This window comes from Lemur catta, chromosome 11 (genome assembly GCF_020740605.2).
Source record: "Lemur catta isolate mLemCat1 chromosome 11, mLemCat1.pri, whole genome shotgun sequence".
In the NCBI taxonomy this organism is placed as follows: domain Eukaryota; kingdom Metazoa; phylum Chordata; class Mammalia; order Primates; family Lemuridae; genus Lemur; species Lemur catta.
The window spans coordinates 40,081,982-40,106,223 of NC_059138.1; the positions used below are offsets into that span (position 1 = coordinate 40,081,982).

The 24,242-nt window shown below is 36.5% G+C and overlaps 2 protein-coding genes across 3 annotated transcripts in view; one reads left to right on the top strand and one right to left on the bottom strand.

Annotated features, from left to right (window-relative positions):
* The window catches only part of SLC26A5 (solute carrier family 26 member 5), a 31,105-nt gene extending 26,512 nt beyond the window's left edge, over window positions 1-4,593 (top strand). For both annotated transcript variants that reach the window (XM_045564271.1, XM_045564273.1), the window contains 5 exons: window positions 649-741; window positions 1,454-1,561; window positions 2,331-2,531; window positions 3,164-3,218; window positions 4,209-4,593. In XM_045564271.1, the coding sequence (XP_045420227.1) occupies window positions 649-741; window positions 1,454-1,561; window positions 2,331-2,531; window positions 3,164-3,218; window positions 4,209-4,402 (651 nt within the window). In that variant the 3' untranslated portion in view covers window positions 4,403-4,593. The remainder of the gene's footprint in view (window positions 1-648; window positions 742-1,453; window positions 1,562-2,330; window positions 2,532-3,163; window positions 3,219-4,208) is intronic.
* A 5,773-nt stretch (window positions 4,594-10,366) lies between these two features.
* Window positions 10,367-24,035, bottom strand: PSMC2 (proteasome 26S subunit, ATPase 2). The gene is made up of 12 exons (XM_045564275.1): window positions 23,866-24,035; window positions 19,780-19,817; window positions 19,130-19,211; window positions 16,998-17,097; window positions 15,597-15,728; window positions 14,906-14,978; window positions 14,431-14,526; window positions 13,278-13,442; window positions 12,292-12,379; window positions 10,909-11,111; window positions 10,718-10,814; window positions 10,367-10,630 (listed from the first exon to the last, which is right to left on the bottom strand). Exons 1-12 carry the CDS (start codon window positions 23,933-23,935, stop codon window positions 10,473-10,475), a joined length of 1,302 nt encoding a protein of 433 aa, XP_045420231.1. The 5' UTR covers window positions 23,936-24,035; the 3' UTR covers window positions 10,367-10,472.
* Window positions 24,036-24,242: the final 207 nt, after the last annotated feature.

Below are 24,242 nucleotides of genomic sequence, written 5' to 3' on the forward strand. Positions count from 1 at the left end.
GACTGTGGAATTCTCCCACTTTGTTTTAATGGTTAAAATTATGTCTTCAAATTTTCTTGATTTTGAATGTTCTTTTCTTCTGTGGAATCTCAAAGACTTTTACAAAATCTTTAAAACGAGTCTTGTTTGTTTGTTTTGCTTTATGCTTGTGAAGAAATCCTCAGACTCACAATAAGGTATTAGGAAATGAGGAAACTAGACTCACTAATCCAAAGAATTGCATGCTGGATTACTCATTTCCAAACTGCATCCTAGAAGTGTCCATTTGGCTCCTTCCTGCATTCTGTGAATCAAACCAAAGTAAACCTCTGTTCACTTGCTTTGCCTGCTTCTCACAGTCTGGGCAGCAGCCTTCCCTCGCCTGTCTATTTTCTTTTGTCTTTTTGAATATTTTTCAGTTCCTTCTTCTTTGTGTTTAATAGTAAAAATAAAGACGGACTTTTAAAAGAAATGGGAAGATGTGCATTTTTAAAAGCTTTCCTCGCAGAACTCTTCCTCCTAGAGTGTATCATTTTACCTAAACTAAACCCTGAAAGAGGGCCCTTAGCAACTTCTGTGTTAATTTTTAAGTTGAAGGAGGGAGGCAGTTGGCATTTTTGATTCTGAAATATTTCCATGTGTTAAAGTCACTAATATTTTACTCCTCAGGTGAAAGAAATTCCTGGAATAAAAATATTCCAAATAAATGCCCCAATTTACTATGCGAATAGCGACTTGTATAGCAATGCATTAAAAAGAAAGGTGAGTCACGAGAAATTGAGTGATTATTTCTGAGGAGGGGAACTGTGGACTGACAGGATTGTGAGAGTCACTTAGCTGTCTTAGTATTTTTATACTATTCATTCTTTCTCTCTCTCATCTCTCTTTTTTAAATTGTGGGAAAACGTATGAGACATAAAATTTACCACTTCAAGCATTTTCACATGTATAATACAGTGAGTGACATAAAGTACATTCACATTGTTTTGCAACCGTCACCACTGTTCATTCTCTCCTATCATACGTACATATTACCTTTTCAAAAAAATTTTAAGAAAAGAAAGTGAAAAGATAATGTTAGGTTTCGTACTCTTTGGATCATGTGGGCTGCTTTGGCATGATTAGAACTCAACCCTAAACCGCCCCGTATGTAGGAAAACCTCCCCATCAACCCACAGTGACTCTTAAATATAAGAATCTGAGGGATCTAAGTTTGGTAAAGACCACCCTAAAAATTCTCTTCAATACTTTAGCCTCTGTTTGTCTTGAATAAAGACTGAGAATAAGAAAAGCTACTGATGTTCTTCTAATGAGAGAGTAACCAGTTCAGGACATCTGAGGACAAGGTGTAGCCAGGGTTGGGGTGAGAACATGGCTAGGAAAGCAGTTAAATGGGGAGATTTGAGGAGGCCTGAAATTTGGGTGTGTCCCTGGAGACATGAAGTGGTTTTGCATATATTGCTCTTCTGTGAAGACTGGAGTGAACCCAGCAGTCATCATGGGAGCGAGAAGAAAGGCCATGAGGAAGTACGCTAAGGAAGTCGGAAATGCAAATGTGGCCAACGCGACTGTTGTCAAGGCGGTGAGTGGTCTTTTCATTGTAATATTCCCTTCTCTCTTGATCCGCAGTGCCCGCCATCTTTACTGAAGTTTAAACACAGCATGAAGTTACTAAAATAGGAGTGTTTAAGACTGGGGTGAGGTGGCTGATACCTATAATCCTTGAGCCCAGGAATTTGAGGTTGCAGTGAGCTGTGATGACACCACTGCACTCTAGCCCAGGCAACAGAGCAAAACCCTGTCTCAAAAATAAATAAATAAAATAGGAAAGCTTAGAAACAATCTAAGTATCCTTTACATATTAAATGTCATCTATGAGGATGCTTCTGAAATAAGTAGTGAAAACATTGCTTTAAAAAATCAAAATCACACAGTACCTTAATAAATTTCACCATTAGCATTTTGTCATAGATTTATTCAGCTGATAGTAAAAAAGCTCAAAGGCTGGCTTTTGCTGTTCAGGCTTATGTGACCTGTGACCTGTCAGGTTGAAGTTAATGGGACTATTTTAGAAGTTAGAGAGAAATGGATAACATGACTAAGGAGAGTGTATTTTATTGGACAAAAAAGAGAGGAGGAGGAAGAGAAGAAAAATTGAGCTAAAATTGAATGCTGTGTATACATTCTTTTCTGGTCATATTACAAGACTGGAATATGACCAATATTTTAGAAGGGATCTGGTATAGTCAGTAGTTTGAGAATTGAAGGGCTGGTTTTCCATTATAAATCTTTGTCACAACCAAAAACTGAGTAGTTCATTGAATTCTGCTTTGGTTTAATTTTTGACATAGGATGCAGAAGTAGATGGAGAAAATGGTACCAAGCCTGACGAAGAGGATGGTGAAGTAAAATATCCCCCAATAGTCATCAAAAGCACATTTCCTGAAGAACTGCAAAGATTTATGCCCCCAGGGGATAATGTCCACACCATCATTCTGGATTTTACACAAGTCAATTTTATTGATTCTGTTGGAGTAAAAACTCTGGCAGGGGTAAGCACCACCCTGAACAAGTCATTATTTAATATCTCTGTACCCAGGGTTGCCAGGAGTAAAATCAGGGAGTTGAACTAGGGTCCCTTTCCAACTCCTAAAATTCTTCTTCATTGTTTTTTTTTTCAACTTTTGATTGTGGAAAATTCCAAAAATATTCAAAAGTAAAGAGCAGAGTATAATAAATCCCCATATAACAATCACTCAGCTTCAATAATTATCAGTGTATGGTCAAGCTGGTTTCATTTATACCCAACATCTATTTTCCTTTCTCTTATTTTGAAGTACATCCCAGTCATCATATCATCTGTAAATATTTCAGTATCTATCTCTACAAGAAGATTCTTCTTAAAAAATCATTTCTATAATACTTTTATTACACCTAAGTAAAATTTCACAATTTTTGATACCCCTAATAATCACTGTATAAAAAACAAAAAAATGTAAAATTATTTTTAACTAATTATCTCAAAAATGCATAATTATTGAAGCAGAGTAGCTCAAGTGAATGAGTTAGAGTGTCTTATATCACTGAAGAATATACAGATTAAAAAGGAACTTTTAAAAAAAAAAGGAACTTTTATCTGTCACAGATTCAAGATAAACTAAACTTTATTTCAACATTATTACAGATTGTAAAGGAATATGGAGATGTCGGGATTTATGTATATTTAGCAGGATGCAGTGGTGAGTACAGTGGAAATTTTTCCCTTAATTTTTTAATAAAAATAAAAATTATTCTTCTGAAAAATCACTTTTCAGCCAGCTTTGAAATTAGCCACTTATAGTCTCATATCACATATACTTTTGGCAGGCCTCCTGAACTGGAGCTGGAGGAAAGTAGCCAGTAAGCATTATTTATTATTTAGTGGCTGCCACAGACATATTACAGTTACATAAAATCATTCAGATTGCTTGTTTCTCCAGGCAGTGGTTTTGGAATACCTTGCCTGCTATTTTTGTTTTATGTTATATTTTGGTTAAAACAGTACTTGAAAATGAAATCTACATAAAGACATCACTTTTTACCTGTCAGATTGGCAAAAATCAAAAATGGTTGACAATATGCTATGTAGGCACGGTGAGAAAACAGGCTCTCTCAGACATTACTGTTGGGAGTGCAAAATAGGACAGCCCCTATGGAGAGCAGACTAACATTATTTTTCAAAATTATAAATGCATTTACCTTTTATCGTAGCAAATCCAGCAATATGCTGCACACATTCAAAATGGCAAATGTATGTGGTTGATCATTACAGCATTGTCTATAAAAGCAAAAGACTGGAAAAAACTCAAGCACCAAACAAAAGGGACTAAGTTAAACTAGGGTACATCTATACAATAGAATACCATGTAAAAAAATGTAGTAAAAGAGTCCAGAATAATATACATACTATTATATATACTATGCTATTTTGGGGGTAAGAAAAGGGGAAAGATAAGAATATATATTTATATTTACTTATATTTGTATAGAGAAATCTTAGAAGAATATACAAGAAAGTAATTAAAGTAGCTTCCTGGGACTGGAGGTGTGATGTGATGGAGAGAGGGATTGGAGTGAGACTTTTACTATAGCGTTTTAATATGTAAACAATATGAAAATGTTACCTTTTTTTGTTAATGTTCAAGATCGAATCCAGCGTGTGGACTAATTTCCTTTTCTTCTTTTCATAGCCCAAGTTGTGAATGACCTCACTCGAAACAGATTTTTTGAAAATCCTGCCTTATGGGAGCTGCTGTTCCACAGCATTCATGATGCAGTTCTAGGCAGCCAAGTTCGAGAGGCACTGGCTGAACAAGAAGCCTCAGCACTCCCTTCCCAGGACGACTTGGAGCTTAATGCCACTCCTGCTGCTCCAGAGGCATAGATGAGGACCTCACCCTGGGGTTATGAGCTTCTCATGAGATTTCTAATTTACACATTTTAAATACTAGACAATAGATTTTTTTTTTCCTAAGGGTAAACCCTAGTAGTCAAGGCTTGATTTGGAGGGTGAATGACGCATAGCAAGATGTATCTTACTTGTGTTTTTTTTTAGTTGAATATTTCAAAGATAAATTGGCGTCTTGCCTGCATTTATTGTGCAGTGACCTTTCTGTTACTTTCTAGTATTACCCTTTTAAGCCAAGCACTTAAAATTTATTTCGTTTAAGTACTTTACCTATAAATAGGATATGCTGTCACCACTCAGAGGTTACCACTGTTAACACCTTAATGCATATCCTCCCAGATCTTTTTCTATGCACATTTATTTACATTTTTTTCATTACTTCAACTGTTTAATCAAACTTCAAAATCACAGATTTACAGTAATAATTTAAAAAGACAATTATGTATAGCTTTGAATCCTTAGAGGTTAAATTTTTAAATGAAAACCAAAATAAGATCATATCTATATCGTGTTTTAAAACCTATTTTTTTAATCAACAATCTCTACTTTCTCATTTCAGAACATTTTATTTGTTCGTTTGTTTGTTTGTTTGTAGAGATGGGATCTCACTGTGTTGCCCAGGCTGGTCTTGAACTCCTGGCCTCAAGTAATCCTCTTGCCTCACCTTCCCAAAGTGTAGAATTACAGAATATTTGTACCTCAGACTTTAATCAGATTTTCCCAGTTGTCCCCAAATTTGCAGTTGGTTTGTCCAAACTGGTATTCTATGATTTTACATTGCAACTAGTCATGTCTCTTTAAGTCCCTTAAGTCTATTGTAATCCTGCACAGTTCCTTTTCTCATAACATTGACTTGTTAAAGCTGAGGCGGTTGTCCTGTAGAATCCCGTCTTGTGAATTTATCTAATTGCTTTTAAATGGTGTTGTTTAGCTTGTTTCTTTATTCCCTAAACTACCTACAACCTAGAAGTTAAAGGCTTCATGAATTCCAGTTAAAACATTTTGTGGTAGAAGATACCATAGGTAAGAAACATGCTTCATGTTGCATCATATCAGCAAACATGTAATATCTAGTTGACCTCCCGTTAACAGTGCTAAGGTGTAATAGATCACTGGATTGGCATGACAGTCTGATCCTCTGGTTTGGTTTTCTCCTTTGTGACTACAGACTTATCTGTATGGTGCTCCTTTGACATTGAATGAGTCTCCAGTTCCCCATTAGCCATTCACCCAGGAGTTTTAACATCAAGTGATAATTCTTGCCTAAATCAGTAATTTTATTAGGTTTGTGGATTTTTTTCTAATTCTCTCATTTCTTATTCTTTTAGGATTTGGTTGTTGTCTGTAAACTATAGTTTCCCCTCAACTTGAGTTATTTGGTCATCCTTAAATACAGTTCTTACTAAAAAGGCAGGTTGAATGTTTTATTATTTCCACTTAATTATCAATATCAACTTTTTTTGGCATAATTGTAGTCTCATGAATTTTCATAGTTTGAATGTCTTTTGGTCCAATATATATATATATATATACACACATATATATATATATATATATATACACACACACACATATATGTATTTTTTTTTTTTTTTTGAGACAGAGTCTCGCTCTTTTGCCTTGGCTAGAGTGCCATGGTGTTAGCTTAGCTCACAGCAACCTCAAACTCTTGGGCTTAAGCGATTCTACTGCCTCAGCCTCCCAAGTAGCTGGGACTACAGGCATGTGCCGCCATGCCCGGCTAATTTTTTTTTTTATACATATATTTTTAGCTGTCCAAATCATTTCTTTCTATTTTTTAGTAGAGACGGGGTCTTGCTCTTGCTCAAGCTGGTCTCGAATTCCTGAGCTCAAACGATCCGCCCGCCTCGGCCTCCCAGAGTGCTAGGATTACAGGCGTGAGCCACTGCGCCTGGAACTGTGACCAGGGGAAGTCCCTAGCACCTTTGTTGTTCTTGCTCATGGTAAAGTAGGCTTGAAGATCATGCTTTAAGAAAGCTAACCCCCAGGTCTAATTTAATATCTTCCTTCAAAGTCCATAAGAGTTACTGGTTAATTCATCAAACTCAGTTTTTGGCCTATGAGTAAAATGCTTATCTTAATCATTCCTTATAGTTGATATATTATAGAAACATGGAATGGCAATGTCAATTTGTCATTGAAAGTTCTTGCTCTTGTGGTTGTTTCTAATATCTAACTACCAGCTTACTACAAATCAAAACATAGGCATTACCCAACCTGTCTAAAGCCTCTTCTTCTAAGAGTTCCTGTTAATAATGAGTTTGTCTTTTTTTATGTTTTCTTATTAACTCCTTGTTTTAGATTTCATGAAGGAGATACTGCCAGGAGAAAAGTAGTCAGATCCCAGTAGAATTATGCTAGGATGGCCTACTTGCAACCAAACCCTATGGTTTGTTTGCTTTCACTCCTATCAGGTTTTTCAGTGTCTTTATTAATTTAATTCAAAGTAGACCCCTCCCTTCTAATCAATAATTTATTTAGTTCTAGAGTGAAGTTAGATTTCCATACAGTTATTTCCTTTGCAATCATCACACGCAAGACCAGATACATCTGCATTCTGATAGACTGCCTTCTGAAAGAGCATGTAGTTGTAGAAACTCAGCTTATACTAGAAACTTTTGTAAAAGCGTCCATGTCATTTCAGCCATTTAATAGAATTTAAGGATTTTAAACAATGTTATAAAATACATCACTGCATATTCTTTAGCACTAGTCTTCAACACATGCCTTCCATACAGTACATACGCAAGTTCCAGTGATTGGTAGATTGAAAGTAGTGTACAAAAAAGCTATGTCTATGGCTTGCATGTTTGTATTTAACTTTTCCTGTTCTTTAATTTTTACACTGTTTTGAATAGAATTCTATCGTGTACATAAAAAGCACCTAAGTCTTATTGAAGGTGGGAAAATATATTTTTGTTAGCAGTTTGTTTAGCATCTGAGAACATGAGTGCATTTCAAAAAAAATAACATTTCCCCTATATGTAAATATGTCAGAATGTTAGAATAATTTCATACAGTGGAATATTTCCTGACCTTTTTTGTCTTAGTCTTCTCTCTTACCTTTTAAGTAATTGCTGTCTAAGCCCACCTATTCTTTCTAGGCCTAATAGCTGCTAGTGTATGCCTTTCTGTGTTATCCAAATTCAGATTCATATTGTCCTATCAAAATGGGCATAATCTACATTGACATTTATAGGGACTGGACTAGCCTTATTTTATGGCAATACAGGACAGCCTTGTTTTCAGGAAGGTCTCATAAAGAGAAGTCCTTTGAATCTCTGCCTCATGGATGAATGGAATGTTTGAAAACAACTGTGACCCAGGGCCCAGGAAACTCCAATTCATTTTATAGACATTGACTGTGCATAAGCTTATGGCGGTTGATAATGGGATCCCAATTGCCAGCCTCATCTGCAGTGGGACCCAGAGAAACAATGAAGGGTATGGATCCTCTTCAAGCCCTGGGAATTAGCTCATTTTGTGGTTTTCAGGTAACATCTAAAACATCCACGCTGCATGGCTTATTCCTGTGTCCTTACCTGTTGAGCAGAGAAAGTACCAGCCTCCAGGTATACATTTTGAGAAAATGAGTCTGCCCTCTTGTGTGTATGAAGAAAAGAGAGGGTGGCAAACCCAGAGAATCTGCCCTGGGGCGGGTAGGTGTGTTTTTCTGTGTGGTGGGGGGGTGGGGGGGGGGTGTGCCCTTGTGTGGGGATGAGGGAGGGAACGGGAGGGAAAAGTATGTGGTGGGGAAGGCTTTATCTATCATGTCAGCCCCTTTAAAGATAGCAAATCAATTTAAATTCTAAAATCAAACAAAATTTCCTTGGTGTGAGCCTGTAGGCTTTAGTGAGTACAAAATGCTGTTGGTCTTTTTTAGTGTACCTTTCAGGAATGCTTTTATGAGGTTGAGGTTCGGTATGTTTAGACTCTAGATAGTATGTTTTGAATGCTGATAAAAGTTTGAGAACTGATAAAAAGTTTTATCTAATTCTCCAAACATATAGCCAAGCAAAATGCATGCAATGGTTTTGAAACCCCTCCAATCCCAACAACAAAATGAGAAAAAAGCACTGCACCAGGTAGCATGCCTGCCTACTGACTTAGATTCAATCAAGGTTGAGAACTTTAAAAATCTACCTTGCCTTCCCAAAAGGCTTACCAGGCTTTTCATTGTACTGCAGTACATAGCGTTTCACCTTACGTAATAAGTGAAACTGAGAAGCATCATGAAAATTGTTTATAAATCTAATCACTTTTTAAGTGTTAAAAAGTTGTTTAAGAAACTCTACAGCATATTCTTCTAAAGTCATAAACCCTTTGTATCCTGATTTATCAACCCTGATATATGCGTGTATTTATGTGCACCTACACACATGTATATCCATGCACACATACATCTTAGGTGGAGGGAGTTACCAGTCAATGTATATTTTATCTTTTTAAACGAGGTACAAACATGCTAATGTAGACAATGTTGATGCTATCTGCATATACGTGCCTAGGCAGAAACATCCAGATTTTTCAAATAATTCATCATGTTTTTGATGTGTAGCCAGTTAGATTTTTATCATGTACCTACCTGAAATGTCAAGATTATTCTGTCTATATATGTTAGGTTATGTCTATATATGTTAGCTCAACATATCCAATTTGTCTAGAATTGGTGTATATGGGCATGTGGCTATATGAAAAAGTGGAAAGACTTCAGAGTGTGTTCTAAATGCTTACATTTATTTAATGAAAACATTCAAAAACATACATCTTCAGTCATTTACTTGAGTATATTTTATTGTAAGCATAACCTGAAAATACTTTGCTCTATTTCATCCCTCAAGAAAGATTAGGGCAGGGTTAGAAAAAAAGATGAATTTTTCTGATCAAGTTTACAAAACTGAAAAAGCAAGAAAGAATGAATGCTGGTTGGATTTTATGAATGAAGGGCTTTAATTTTTTTTTACTTGAAGACTTTCATAAATTTAAATATTTCAAAGCAACATATCATTTTCTATGTTGTCAACTTTTTCTTTTGTGAATTATAAACTTATCCAGCTCTCATTATTGTGTAACTTATTTATTACTATTGAACTTCAATAAAAATATTCCTTATTGGGCTTTGGTCTCAGTATTGGGGGAAGAGGTAATTGTGGTGGAAGATGGGATTTGGTGGTGGTTACACAAGAAGTAATTTTAAAGAGATCTGTTGAGGATTTTAATACCACCTTTATTTTGAAAATACCTCACTATAGAACAGAAGTCTAACAGAAACTTTACCAAAATTTTAAACCATTAATTTATAAAATGAAAATAATCACTTCTCTATATGAAGCCAATCCCAGATTTTCTAAATTAATTATATGTACATTTTTTTCCTGCTTTACCTGCACTACTTCAACGTTTATTAAAATCACCAGTTCTTCTTGATTAGTTTGAAACCAGTCAAGTGGCAATGCAAAACACAATGCTTCTTCCACTATAAAAGAGCTTTGGCCAAAGCTTTATTATTCAACATGGTAGGGGTAAAACTATCATAATGCATGTGGTCCTATGTCTAGAGCTATTCTGATGAGGGACAGAACAGCATAATAGGAGTTATAGGTAATGGAGCTAACAAACTTGGACTTGAATCCCAGCTCTGCCACTACAAGTAAATTAGGTAAGTTTTTATACCCATTAGATCAAGATCCATTTGATCGTCCTCACTGGATAGATGGGAGAACATAATAAGAATATATATACAGTACCCAGCCAGCATATGTCTAAAACATATACAGTCTAAGCATGTACTTTATGATATGAAACCCTTAAATGGTAGTGGGTCAAAAAACAGTCAATATACATTGTAACAAGCTTTTCTGCCTAATAACATTAGATACCATATTTTATTATAGAGAAAAGAGATCTGGGAAAAAAGCATACAATTTTGAAGCCATTTATTTTTTTGTGAAGTGGTTATTGACAAGTCTATATAAGGTTAGGATTCCAATTATAAGAAGTGTTCTCACTTGAAAGCCTTCAGGGCTCAGTTGTATGTCATGTAGCGAGGAGTAGCACTGAATTTGGCATAAGACTTAATGACCTTATTTACAGCTTCCAAGAAATCCTTCTCAGTAGCAATTTTTCTCCGTGCTCTGATTGCAAACATACCAGCTTCTGTGCAGACACTTCTAATCTCAGCACCTTTCAAACAAAAAGAAAATAAACAGGCTTAATTAAAGCAGCCTGAACAGACAGACCAGCAAATATAAGCAAGACCCTTCCACTTACCAGTGCTATTTGGACACAGTCGTGCTAACAATTCAAATCTGATATCTCTTTCAACACTCATTGAACGAGCATGAATCTTAAAGATATGAGTCCGACCCTAAAATGAGGGAATTGACAAATATTAAGATGGAAAAACATCATGAGAAGATAAAATTTCAAGAATCTTTTCTAAAATGAAATGGTTTTCTTACCTCTAGGTCAGGTAAGCTAAATTCAATCTTTCTATCCAATCTCCCTGGCCTCATCAGTGCTGGATCCAAAGTATCAGGTCTGTTAGTTGCCATCAGCACTTTAATATTGCCTCGAGGATCAAAACCATCCAGCTGATTGATCAGTTCCAACATTGTTCTCTGTACTTCATTGTCACCTCCAGCACCATCATCAAACCTAGCCCCTGAGAAGACAAAAGGAAAGATAAGCTTTCGTGTCCACTCAAAGTAACACTGTACTTAACTTGAGAATACTATAGTAAATCTCAGCTCAAACCATGCCCTCCAGCACAAATGCACATCCCACTTTGAAGCAAATTGTTATACTGTGGCCAAATTATGGCCCTTGAAAACATTAACTGCCCAATGTCCAAACCCAGCAATGTCCATCCAGTCTAAAAGCAAGATTCTAGGTAGTCTAACCACAGTATCCAAACAGTGTTATAGGCTCCACTGTATTTCCAAAAACCTTCTATGGCATTAAGGTCATTAAATAACAATGGATGCCTAGACATACAACACTCTCTAGCTACTAAAGAGTATTACTATTATAGACTATAACAATAGCCAATGGCTATCAGACAGGTTAGTGTTTTCAAAGTGTACTACATTTATTACTTAATTTGAATCTCTCAAAAACTCACAAAATAAGGCAGGAATTATCGTTCCCTTTGTAAAATAAGCAAACTGAGGTTAGTTAAAATAACTTGTCTAGACTGCAAGGCTAATACTTTATTTCATCAAATCCAGGACACCAATAAGAATATTATGTGCACTATGAAAACCCATCACCAATTAAATTATGCCCCAGTGCTTTCTTATTATATTAAGAGATGATGTATCTCAATTTAGGAGTTGTTAAACTGTGGAAATATATGTTGTATGAATGAAATTAGATACAGCTTGAGCATCCCAAATCTAAAAATCTGAAATCCAAAATGCTCCAAAATTTGAAACTTTTTGCATGCCAACATGAAGCTCAAAGGAAATGTTCATTGGAGTATTTCAGATTTCGGATTTTCAGATTAGGGATGCTCCACCAGGTAATGCAAATATTTCAAAATCAAAAAAAAAAAAAAAAAAAAAAAAAATCCCAAACTAAAACCCAACCATTTCAGTTAAGGGATACTCAACCTGTAGCACAAAGATGAAAATTTGAAAAATGGCAATGGTATGTAAGATTTCTTTTTTCCTTTAAAGTTTAGCCCTACTGTTTATTAGATCTGTAGTTCCAATGTGCTAGAACTCTTAAGAGTTGGAATGAAAATTTTGTATAAGATTAACATAAAGGAACTCTAACACATACCACTTTAGAGTTCTTATGAAACCCAATCCTAAAGTAGTTCTCTAAAATATCATTCATACCTCCAATAGCGTCAATTTCATCAAAGAAGATAAGGCAGGCTTTTTTTGTTCTGGCCATTTCAAAGAGCTCACGAACCATTCGAGCCCCCTAATAAGAAAAATGATCTGTTAATCCAGAGTTGGTTTTAAAATCTTTTAAAATATAATGTTATGCTTCAAACTTTTCAATATTTATTCCCAACAGTATTCTCACCCATTATCACATAAACTTTTAAAAAAAATTCTCATTTGCTCCCCATTCCATCAAATTAATCTTATTAGCCTTAAAACAATATTAAATAATTTTCATAATTCTGTATCTTAAGTAATAACTTTATGACCTGAAGAGGTCAAAATAACAACTAAATAAAGTAAAAGTACCATTCTAATCAGTAAAACTTGAGGAAATAAAAGCATCTGATCTTTCACTTAGAATTCCTGATCACTGAATTTGACTTGTAAGTTCTGATTAGGGAATGAAAATACATCTTAACTCGTGCAGCTCCTTTTCTAATTCTTATTGTAAGTATACTAATCATTGATAGACTTCAGATACAATATATACAGCCCTAGACTTATTTCCTAAATATATATCTATTTGTATGTGCATGTGTGTGTATATATACACCCATGTATATATAAACAATCTATTTTCTCATTTTCTCATTAGAACATAAAACACTGCCCCTGAAAGTACACTTTTGAATTCATTCGCTGGGCATTTCTGTAGAAATCACATCTGTAAAAAAAAACCCCATCTGTAGAAAATGTCATCTTCCTGAGTACAGAGCACACTGATTAAAGTTTTAAGTGGCTGCCTATTTCCAAATGATCACAAGGGAAGGCTGGCGGCTTCTGGGCTTCTAAACTACTAATTATAATCAATCACTCAAAATATTTTAGAGGTCTCAATCCCTCAATGTAGAATTGCCATTTTTAATTTCATTTATACTTTACAAATCTTTCACAGAGCTACATACTCTTTGATTTTGATAAATTTACTTTACCTCACCGACGTATTTCTGTACAAGTTCGGATCCAATAACTCGAATGAAGCAAGCATCAGTCCTATTAGCAACTGCTCGAGCACAAAGTGTCTTGCCTGTACCCGGTGGACCAAAGAGCAGCACACCCTTGGGGGGCTCAATACCAAGGTTAACAAATCTCTCTGGCTGTGATAGAGACACAGTTTTTAGGCTTGTCACTTATATATAACAAAAATAAGATTACTTCAACATCAGTATATTTAAACCAAAATTATTAGGTCCACAATCTATATATTTGAAATTTTACTAAATAAGAAATTTTACTTATTCTATGACATAGATCTAAGCTAGACTCAAATCGATACATAAGACTGCATGGCTTTTAAAAGTGCTTCTGTAGGCCGGGCACAATAGCTCACGCCTGTAATCCCAGCACTCTGGGAGGCTGAGGTAGAAGGATCACTTGAGGTCAGGAGTTTGATACCAGCCTGGGCAACAGAGAAGATCCTGTCTCTATAAAAAATAAGAAAAATTAGCTGGGCAGAGTGGCACATGCCTGTAATCCCAGCTACTTGGGAGACTAAGGTAAGAGGATCACTCGAGCCTAGGAGTTCAAGACTGCAGTGAGCTATGAGCATGTCACTGTACTCCAGCGCTTGGGCAATGCAGCAAGACCCTGTCTCAAAACAAAAACAAAAAACCCAAATAAAAGAAAAGTGCTTCTACTATCCAGTCTTAAAATATTTTCCTAATTTAAAAAAAATTATTGTTTAAAGAATATAAATATTATCTGGTATTCAATACCCTAGTTTTCCTTTATCCTCCCCCAAGTTTAACTTGATTCAACTTAAGCCCATTTCCTCTTGATGTCATTTGAACACTCAGTTTCTTCTATAATAACCTGTAACATACTTAACATACAGCTAAAAGTTACACCTCCATCTCCTTTGTCACTATAAATAGCAGATCTTTCTTTACACTTGACCACTAAATTCTTTTTGCTTGCTCTCTTCTGAAATTTACCAACTCTCCACACTTCCACTCTCCACCTTCTCAAAGCATTAATAACGAAAATATTAAATGTAAAAGCTATCTAATATATAGCCATTTTAGTGCTCAATACACAAAAGATTCTTACATCTTTATACAAAAGGTGCAACTCTCAGCTACTTACATGAAGAAGTGGAGTTTCAACTACTTCTCGCAATTTCTCAATTTGTTCCTTACAGCCACCAACATCACTATATGTGACATCAGGTTTTTCCTCCACCTAAGAGAGGGACAGAAATATACAACATATAGTCACAGGTTTTTGAATATTAGTCAAAATTCAGAATAGACCCAAAACTTTAAAAAAAAAAAAAACCAAAACCAAAATCAGACTTATAACAAGTGAGAATTTTAATAAAAATGGAATACACTGCCAGTGTCCTAGAACTACCTGCTATATTATTTGTTTTGATACTAATAGAGCAACAAACTAGTAAAATAAAGATTTCTCATCTGAAAAATTATTTTAAAAGTTTTAGCAACTCTTTGATTTATACCCAGATATTAACAGCTTATTAGTTAAAGATTTCAAACTTTCTGCAATGGATACAATTGTACTAAAAGTCATGCCATTCTTCTTCCTTCCCATAGTTTCTTACCTGCATCATGGTAACTGTTGGGTCAATCTTAGGCGGCAGTGGAATGTGAATTTGATATTTATTTCTGTCCACACTAAGGAAGTAAAAAAGATTCTCACTAACGCATTCTTTAAGATTTCAAAGTGCTTTTATGTTTCGTGTTTTACTCTTAAAACCATACTTTAAACAAGCAAGAGAGACACAGAGATCCTAGTTATACAAAGAGACACAAAGAGACCATTAAATCTTAGGATACTAAAGCACCAGCCTGAAAAGGCAAATAACCTGCAAAACAGCAAATAAACCCTTGACTCAAGAAGGGGAGATTTTAAAAATTTATTGCAGGAATTATTATGTATTCCATAGACATTAACTCACTTCATCATCATAACTATCCTAAAGCAGTTTCTTCCCCAACCTATACCATGTTACTTAAATGGACTGGTAAACTCAACTCCAAAATTCTGCACTTACTTTGATGACATTTGAAGCCAATCCTAAAAAGCAATAGTGGCAGTAGTGGGTAGGGGAGGCTGGTGGGAAGTTAGGAAGCAGATGCAGAAGAAAGGATTTTTCAACTGGAATACATTACTAGATTATCCCTTGGTAATTCAAGGCACTCGGTTCACTCATTCACAGCAAAGCCAAAAATATGAATGTGCCATGGTATCTTTAATGACAGAAAAGTATTTATTATAAATAGAAATCTTACCCAACTCTCATCCCTTCTTCAATGTCAGTAGGTGCTACCTGATCACTGAGGTCCACCACAAACTTGGCAAACTGCTTCACGTTGATAATGTATTTTGGGTCCTCCGAATCAGCATTGATTATCTTTGTACACCTAACACATTCAAAAGGCTCAATTAGAGTAAGGAACCTAAACCACTAGTAATGAATTCAAGTAATTAGACTCTCTCCTGGGCATGCAGTATACAGGTGGAAACTATAACTGCAGAAACTGAGCCATTGTTAAAGATCCTTTTCTATGCTCAACTCTAAGGGTCCACTCAACCATAGCCAAGCCATAAAATTTTCAAAAGATACATTTCCCTGGAAAATTAAACTCGAATATTTCATCGTTAGGAAGTTCTCTAAATTCTTGATTTCTTGCCCCTGGCACAACCCTGTCTCTTTTTTTTTTTTTTTTTTTGAGATAGAGTCTCACTCCATCACCCCAGCTGGAGTACAGTGGCATCATCATAGCTCACTGCAACCTCAAACTCCTGGGCTCAAGCGATCCTCCTGCCTCAGCCTCCCAAATAGCTGAGACTACAGGCATGTGCCACCATGCCTGGCTAATTTTTTATATTTTTAGTAGAGACAGGGTCTCACTATGTTGCTCAGGCTGGTCTTGAACTCCTGACCTCAAGCTATCCTCTTCCCTTGGCCTCCCAAAGTGTTGGGATTACAGGTGTGAGCTACCATGCCCAGCCTGGGCTTGGCTTTTCTATGCAACATTAACACTCAGAAGGTATCATGAAAATATTAATATATTTTATCTCCTAAAATTTAAAATATTCATACAACAAAATGTACCAGGAAGTTAAAAGTCAATTGTCAAACTAGGAAAAAATATTTGTAGCATATTTAAGAAAAGATTAATGTGTACAATATATAAAATGCTTCTAAAAATTAACATGAAAACAATCCAAGAAAACATGAGTAGTCAAAGAAATACAGATGTTTAATTAGTATAAGAAGTGGCTATCACACTAGGAATCAGCGCAATGCAAATTAAAATGAAGTATTTTTCCCCCAAATGGCAAAAGTATAAAAACTGATAATCACATATTACATTGATCAAATGGACATTTGCCTTAAAATCTCTTGGTAAGAGTATAAACTGGTCAAACCAGTTATTTTCACAAATTTTTAAAATTGTAAATGCTTTCAACCCAACTGCCACTTCTATAAGTTAGCCTACAGAAATGTATGCACATACACAGAGAAATATTTAACATGAATGTTCGCTACAGCACTGTGTATAATAACAGAAATTGTAAGCAGCCTACTAATCTATGCATTATGTAATTTTGCATTATGCATTATCCCTCTAAAAAGTACTTGAAAATACAGATAAAAATAACTTTCCACAGAACACTGTCCGTACCTTGCAACCTGTAAAGGCTGTTCACTCTGGAGTGTTTGCTTATCTGCAGCCAAATCCCAGAGTGCTGGTGGGGCCAGGCCCGTGTCAGACTCTTTAATACCTACACAGAGAAAGAAGACAAAATTCACTAAAATTAATGCATTGCCCTAAAACATGCTTTCTCAACTTCAGCACCACTGACATTTTGGACTGAATAATTCTTTGCTGTGGGGACTGTCCTGTGCATTGTAGGCTATTTAGGACTGCCTCAAGCCACTAGATGCCACTAGTATCACCCTCTCTCCTCAAGTCATGAGAATCAAAAATGTTTCCAGACATTGCCAGATTTCCCCGGGGGGTGGAGGGGGATCACCCCAGCTGAAAAACACTGCCATAAAGCAATTGTGAAGCCAAAAATGTAATGCCATATTTGACATTTCTGTGCAGGTCAGACAATGTAGAACTTTGCCTGCCACTCAAGTTCCCAAGAAGGAAAGTTTCTACCTACCAGGACACAGCCCACTTACTGCAAGCAATACTAGGTGAGCTCATATTTTTATTCAAAAAAATTTTTGACTTATTTATTGGAGTTTATTGAACCGGACTTTGACCAATAGAAACATTACTTGCTTAGAGAATAATGTTTCTTAATTACATAAGCATTAAACATGGTTGTAAACAGCACTGAAAAGAGATTGTTAAACAAGATCCAATTTCTTAACAGATAGGGAGGATAGTAAGTTTTTTCAAAATCTGTGATTCATGAAGGAGTAAAATTTTTACTTAAACTCTTTTGATGTCATTTACCCAATTCATTTAAAGAGTGAAACTGGCCAGGTGCAGTGGCTCACACCTGTAATCCTAGCACTTTGGGAGGTCAGGGTGGGAGGATCACATGAAGCCAGGAGTTCTCAAGACCAGCCTGAGCAACATAGTGAGACTCTATCTCTACAATAAATAAAAAATTAGCTGGCCATGGTCGTGCACCCCTGTAGTGCCAGCTACTCAGGAGGCTGAGGCAGGAGGGTTGCTTGAGCCCAGAAGTCTAGAATTGCAGTGAGCTATGATGATGTCACTGTACTCTAGCCTGGGCAACAGAGTGAGACCTTGTCTCATTTATTCATTCCTTCATACATACAGTCATACATACATACATAAATACAGTGAAACCGAGAAGCTGATTTTATTAGGTCTAACAAATTTAACCTGCTCTGCTTGCATGTGGTAACTCCCATGTAGCTAAAAGCCATGACACTAAAAGCTGTAACTTAACCTTCATTGGCTTCCTTAAAGATAATATTTCTGATGTATATGTCACCATAGTAATGGTTGCTTAAGTTGTTTTTCAGGAACTTGGGGGTAACTCCTGTCCAGTTCAAATAGGTTGAAATCACTGACCTTTCAATTGGGCCTGTAAAAATGCCCGAGAGGTAGTCTTTTGATGTCAGAGGGCCTAAAACTCCACCCTCAGATCCTACTAATTCTGCCATTTTCTGAAAATGTGTCCTACAAAGAGCCATGAACCCCAACCATGCTTGCATAGATCACTGATTACTTCACTTTTCCCCACTGCCGATCACTTTTCCCCATGGTTTAGACCACCCCACTTCCCTAACCCATAAATATCCCTAAGCCTTTTCTTCAGGGAGGTGGATTTGAGAGCTATTCTCCTGCCTCCTCACTGGGCTGCCCTGTGAATAAATATTTCCTCTTTTGCAAAACTGGTCTTCACAGTGATTGGTTTGCTGTATGTGGGAGAATGAACCTGGTAAGTATCAAGAGGAAATGGGAATTAAAAAATACAGGCCGGGCGCGGTGGCTCACGCCTGTAATCCTAGCACTCTGGGAGGCCGAGGCGGGTGGATTGCTCAACGTCAGGAGTTCGAGACCAGCCTGACCAAGAGCGAGACCCCGTCTCTACTAAAAATAGAAAGAAATAATCTGGCCAACTAAAATATATATAGAAAAAATTAGCCGGGCATGGTGGCGCATGCCTGTAGTCCCAGCTACCCGGGAGGCTGAGGCAGTAGGATCCCTGAAGCCCAGGAGTTTGAGGTTGCTGTGAGCTAGGCTGACGCCACGGCACTCACTCTAGCCCGGGCAACAAAGCGAGACTCTGTCTCAAAAAAAAAAAAAAGAAAAAAAATACATACCAGTGAGCTCATTAATTTTCTTGAGAAGTTGTTGAATGTCATCCTCAACCTGCTTGATCTGCCTAGAGTAAGTGCTCTGACCCTAGGTGATGAAAATCAGTTTAATTAGAATATCAAGATACCAACACTTTATTAAGCTAGATAAAAATACTTAAATTACAATCTTAATAGCTATTATTGCCCCAAAGCTTGTGAAATGAAAGTAGAGAGGGAGTATATCATTTTCAGAAGTATTACTGAACCAGTATTTCCCCTTAAACAGACAACCCATATCATGTAAGATAACAAATAAAAATCAGGCCTGAAATTATGCAGAACTATAGACCCATTTCTATGCATTAAACCTTTCCATTTCAGAACTAATTCAGTTATACTTTTTAAAGTAGTAAATAATTATATAAATTATTTCAACTATCTTTCAATATAGTACCACACTTTAATCACAAATGGTATAAAAATAACATATAAGTTTAGACATGCTAAATATTCCATTGTACTATAGACAGAAACTTTAGGTAGGTAACTTTTTTCAATAAAGATTACTATGAACTGCTAGACATTCTTTTCTAACTATTCTGCAAGGACAATACCAAAACACTTTTTATTTAAACATAAAATATCTACACTTTGTAAACAGTGAAAAGACTTACATAAGTTTTCAGCAAGGCAATATCCCCCTCATCCAGAGCTAAAAGAGAGAAGATACAAAGAGAGATGATACATGAGATTAAAAAAAAACTTGAACTGACCAACTTTTCTATTCATTTCAAACTGTTCTGAGTGCCAAAAATTGAGCAAAATTATGAAGATATAAATACATTCATCAAATAGTTCTTGGATTCAAGGAATTTTTACCTAATTGAGGGGAATGAGGATTTAAAAAGTACACAATGTACACGATTACATATTTTATGTACTTTATATAGTATATATAAAAAAACACATCCATTAAGGATCTTGGTTAAATTATAATATAATTTCACCTAGAAGTTAATAGTGGTTATCTAGGATTTCAAGTGATTTATAATCAATCCTTTTTATTCATAAATTCTGCATTTATGAATTTTCCTAGTTGCTCAAATTCATTTGTAATCCCCAAATAAATATTCATGCACTGTCATGGTCATTTGCAAACATGCACAGAGTGGCAAAAAATTTGAGTTCACGGCTGAGAACAAGTCACTCTGCCCTCTTGTTTCAACTCTCATACAGAGATGACCAGAGGATGGAGGCAGTAGGGGAAATGGAGTATAGTCCAAGAAGCTCAGGCTCCAGGGCCAGCTGGACAGGATTTGAATCCTAACTCTGTAATCTCTTAGTGGGGTAGCCTCAGCCAAATCACTTAACAATTCTGAACTTTGTTTTCTCTTTAGTAAAATAAATAAAAAAGAATCTTCCAGGATGAGTTGTTTATAGGATTTAAGATTATAATCTATGTGAGATGTGTGTACACATATTTCCCCTAGGCACAACTGTTCAGTATTTGCAGCAATTTATAAACCATGTGTACCATGAATAACAACAGTTAACAATAATATTTTGAGAAAAACATTTTTTTTTTTCAATCTGAAAAGACAAGCTATTTTCACAGGGCAGAGCAGGCTTTGGTTTTGTTTTGTTTTTTGGTTTTGTTTTTACTAAGTATGAGTAGAGGTAGGAAAAAGCATGCTTAGGTAATAGCAGCTAGATCAGTTCAGCTGAAATACAGTTTACATGTTAGGCAGTAATAAGAAATTATGTAGATGGAGGCCTGGGGCCCTAGTAAGGTAACCACAAATGCAAGACTGGGGTAATAAAGGCCACTGCAGCTTTTGACAATATTATAGGAACTGTGCTTTAGGAACAATTAGGCTCATATGTTATGAAGAACATATTAGTATGTGAAGTGAGTTAAAAGTCACAAGACCTCACATAGGATTTTACTACTTATAAAATAAGTAGTAATGAAATGGACACAGTGGGCAGAATAGTAATAACAGCTGCTATTTATTGAGATGATCACTATATAAGAGACTGTGAGTAGAGATACAGATACATTGTATTATTTAATCCCATAAAAGACTGTAAAAGGAATATAATTATTTTCACATTAGAGATAGGAAAAACAGAGTTTCACAGATCTTAAATGACTTGTCTATCACCATACAGCCAGTAAGTAAGACGCAAAGCCAAGATTCAAACATAGGTCTTGCTGACTTCCAAGCTTGTCTTTCTGCCACTTTTAGGCAGTAAAAGAAAGAAAAGAAAATGAGTTGTAGCTTAAGAGGCCAGGAAAGTATTAAGATTTTTCTCAACTATGTGTATTTAAGATAAAATGGATACTAGCATATTTATAAAAACAAAAGAGAGAAATTCTACAGGAAAGCAAATGGGAGAGGTAGTGATTGATGAAACAAAGTCCCAGAGGAGGAAGGGATAAGGTTGGGAACACAGATGGGAAGACTTGACAAAAATTGCTATCACTTCCTCTAAAGCAAGAATTATTAAAAAACAGAAGATGACGGAGAAGCTAAAAGAACTTGAGTGGATTCTCAATCTCCTCAGCAAACAGGCAAAAAGTCATCAGCCAGGAAGAAAGGGACTGAACTGAGGACTTGAGAAAAGTGTAAAAGGCTTAAAATAACCACTATGTCAAATAAAGTAGAGTCAATATGACATTCACAAAACACTAATTAAGAATGAGAACCTAGTTACGGTCTGAAAGCTTAAATTGGAAGTAACTTAATCTATAAGGTTTTATAATTTGTTTGAACAATGTCGACAGCCTATGAGCAGAAAAAGACAAGAAATAATGAAATTTCCAGATTTCAAGAGGGGAGAGCAAGCAGAAAGTGCAACAGGCAAAAATAGTAGGTTCTCAGTGCACTATAGAAACAGAAAACAGTCTGAGCAGGGAAGCAGGATACCAGATTGGAGGTGTTACTAATTAGATGGATCAAGAGAGAGGTCAGGTTAAGGTTCAGTAGTAGTGTAGACTGAAGAACAAAAAGTTGTGTTGGGAGGACACGTGGAAAGTTTCGTATTTTAGAAGTGAAGCAGTTTTCTTTAACAATAAAGTCTAATAGTGATCACCTCCTTAGGTGGTTGAGGTTCAGTGATGATGGAAATCACCAGAATTGAGGTGATCAGAGATCATCAACATAACTACTGAAGATGCTCAAAATGATGTGACACAACAAGAACAAGGAGCCAAAGAACAATGGGTTTGAAACTCAAATGACCTAGGTGCTTGGCCTAAAAAGATCATGTATTTGCTAGGTAACCTTGGAAAAACCATGTAATCTCTCTGCGTATCAGTTTCATCACCTGAAAAACAGAGATAATAATAGTTTTACCCACACAGTGTTTCTGTAAAGATCAAATAAGAGATGGATGAATAAACACATAAAATTCTGTATACATGTTAGTTATAACTGTACCCAAGAAATAAACTTATTAATAGTTTTACAGAATGACAATGAACCCAGAGAAACACATAGATCACAGTGCACAGATCAAATGATAAATCTCCACGACTAAGTTTTCCAATGAGTACCTCTGATGTTTCACGATCTTAAAATACTTTTAAGGGAAATAGAGTGGGATGAAGGTAGAAAGCAAATGCTCTTTGGAGGGAGGGTGTAAATGGAGAAGAAACCGTGCTAGGAGAGGCTGAAGTTAAGAAAAGGAAGAGTAAGAGAAGAGACATAAAAAAATACCATAAGAATACTTTAAAATAGCTTATAAGGAACAAAAAGGGAAGACAGCATAAAGATGAGAATACAAACCGGGCTACTAGGAAGAAATCATATCCCAAAATAATGTGCATACCTCATGCACTGTGAAAGTATCAACTGGTATAGTCTCCAGGGAAAGTTATCTGGCACTGTCAAAATTACAACTGTACTTCTAGAATTTACCCTACAAGTTGTACTTGTGCATATGGTAAAAGGTACATGAACAAGGTTATTCATTGCTTTATAACAGCAACAGATTAGAAAAATCTAAATGTCCATCAATAATAAATACATTATTTTACACCCACAAAGTGGGATACTATGTAAATGCAGAGACAAACAACACCAATGATATGAAATTATCTAAGATATATTAAGATTGTAAAAAGATATTGAAGTATGTACAGCATGCTACAATTATGCAAAACAGGGAATATATAAAAAGACTTTCTTGCATATGCTTAGAAAATATCTAGGAAGATATGCAGCAAAATGGCAACATTAGTTGCTTCCGCAGAGAAGTTGGTAGCTGGGGGCAAGGAGGAAGATTTTTCAACTATCTTTTCCGCTTCTTGAGTTTTGAACGGTGTGGATGTACTATTTAAATAAATTTTTTGTTTAAAAAAAAGAAAATTTTTTCTCAGGATTCTGGCTGCAAGTGATAGCACCAAGCTGTCACACTTGCAGGGGCTGGGGGTCGGAGGGAGACAGGAAAGAGGATCAGGTGATCAAACACGTCCAGGCAGGGAACTTTTCACGGCCTGTAAGGCCAAGCAGGGTGCGTGACTTCTTCAAGACCTGAGAGCTGATAATGAATAAACATTTCGACCAGAAGGAGATGAATACATAGCTTGTAGTGGGTTGAAGGAGACTGAGAAGACAGGCAGGTTAACCCAGCTGGCCCCCGCACTAAATCACTAGGGGCACAAAAGGGCCAGAGCACAGAGCCGGGAAGAGAAATCCAGCGCCTCGCCACTAGGGTGTCCGCCCGGCTCCGAGCTCCTGCCCCTGTCAACTGACCTCGGATGGGCTTGTCGTCCTTCTCATCCTCTTTGGTTTTCCGCTGATCGGCACCGAGGTAATCCGGCATTTTGGGAGATCCAAGTGCTTCACCTCCTTAGCGATTACACAGCACCTCCGTTGCTTCCGGTGGTGCCTGCGCTGTCCCTTCCCCACCGGAAATAGATCCGGGCTCGCGGCCCGTCTGCACTGGCGCGCGAGAGGCGGAGCAGAGCCGTGGAGGAACCCCCGGGTGCCCGGCAGTTGTAGGACCAACTGCCTGTGAGGAGGAAACGTCGGTGTACCCGTCCCCTCACCATCTGTACTCCCCCAAGTTCCAAGACCGACCCTGGCTCAGTCGATGAGTTTAAATCCAGATTTAGGCATTCATTTACTGG

What these genes read in the sequence shown, in the direction of transcription:
- PSMC2 (XM_045564275.1), bottom strand. Translation starts at nt 23,935, where the DNA reads ATGCCGGATTACCTCGGTGCCGATCAGCGGAAAACCAAAGAGGATGAG. An exon ending in CAACAGTTACCATGATGCAG is followed by an intron (nt 14,527 to 14,905) that starts GTAAGAAACTAT and finishes TCCCTCTCTTAG; the next exon opens with GTGGAGGAAAAACCTGATGT. An exon ending in TACAGAAATACGTCGGTGAG is followed by an intron (nt 12,380 to 13,277) that starts GTAAAGTAAATT and finishes TTTTCTTATTAG; the next exon opens with GGGGCTCGAATGGTTCGTGA.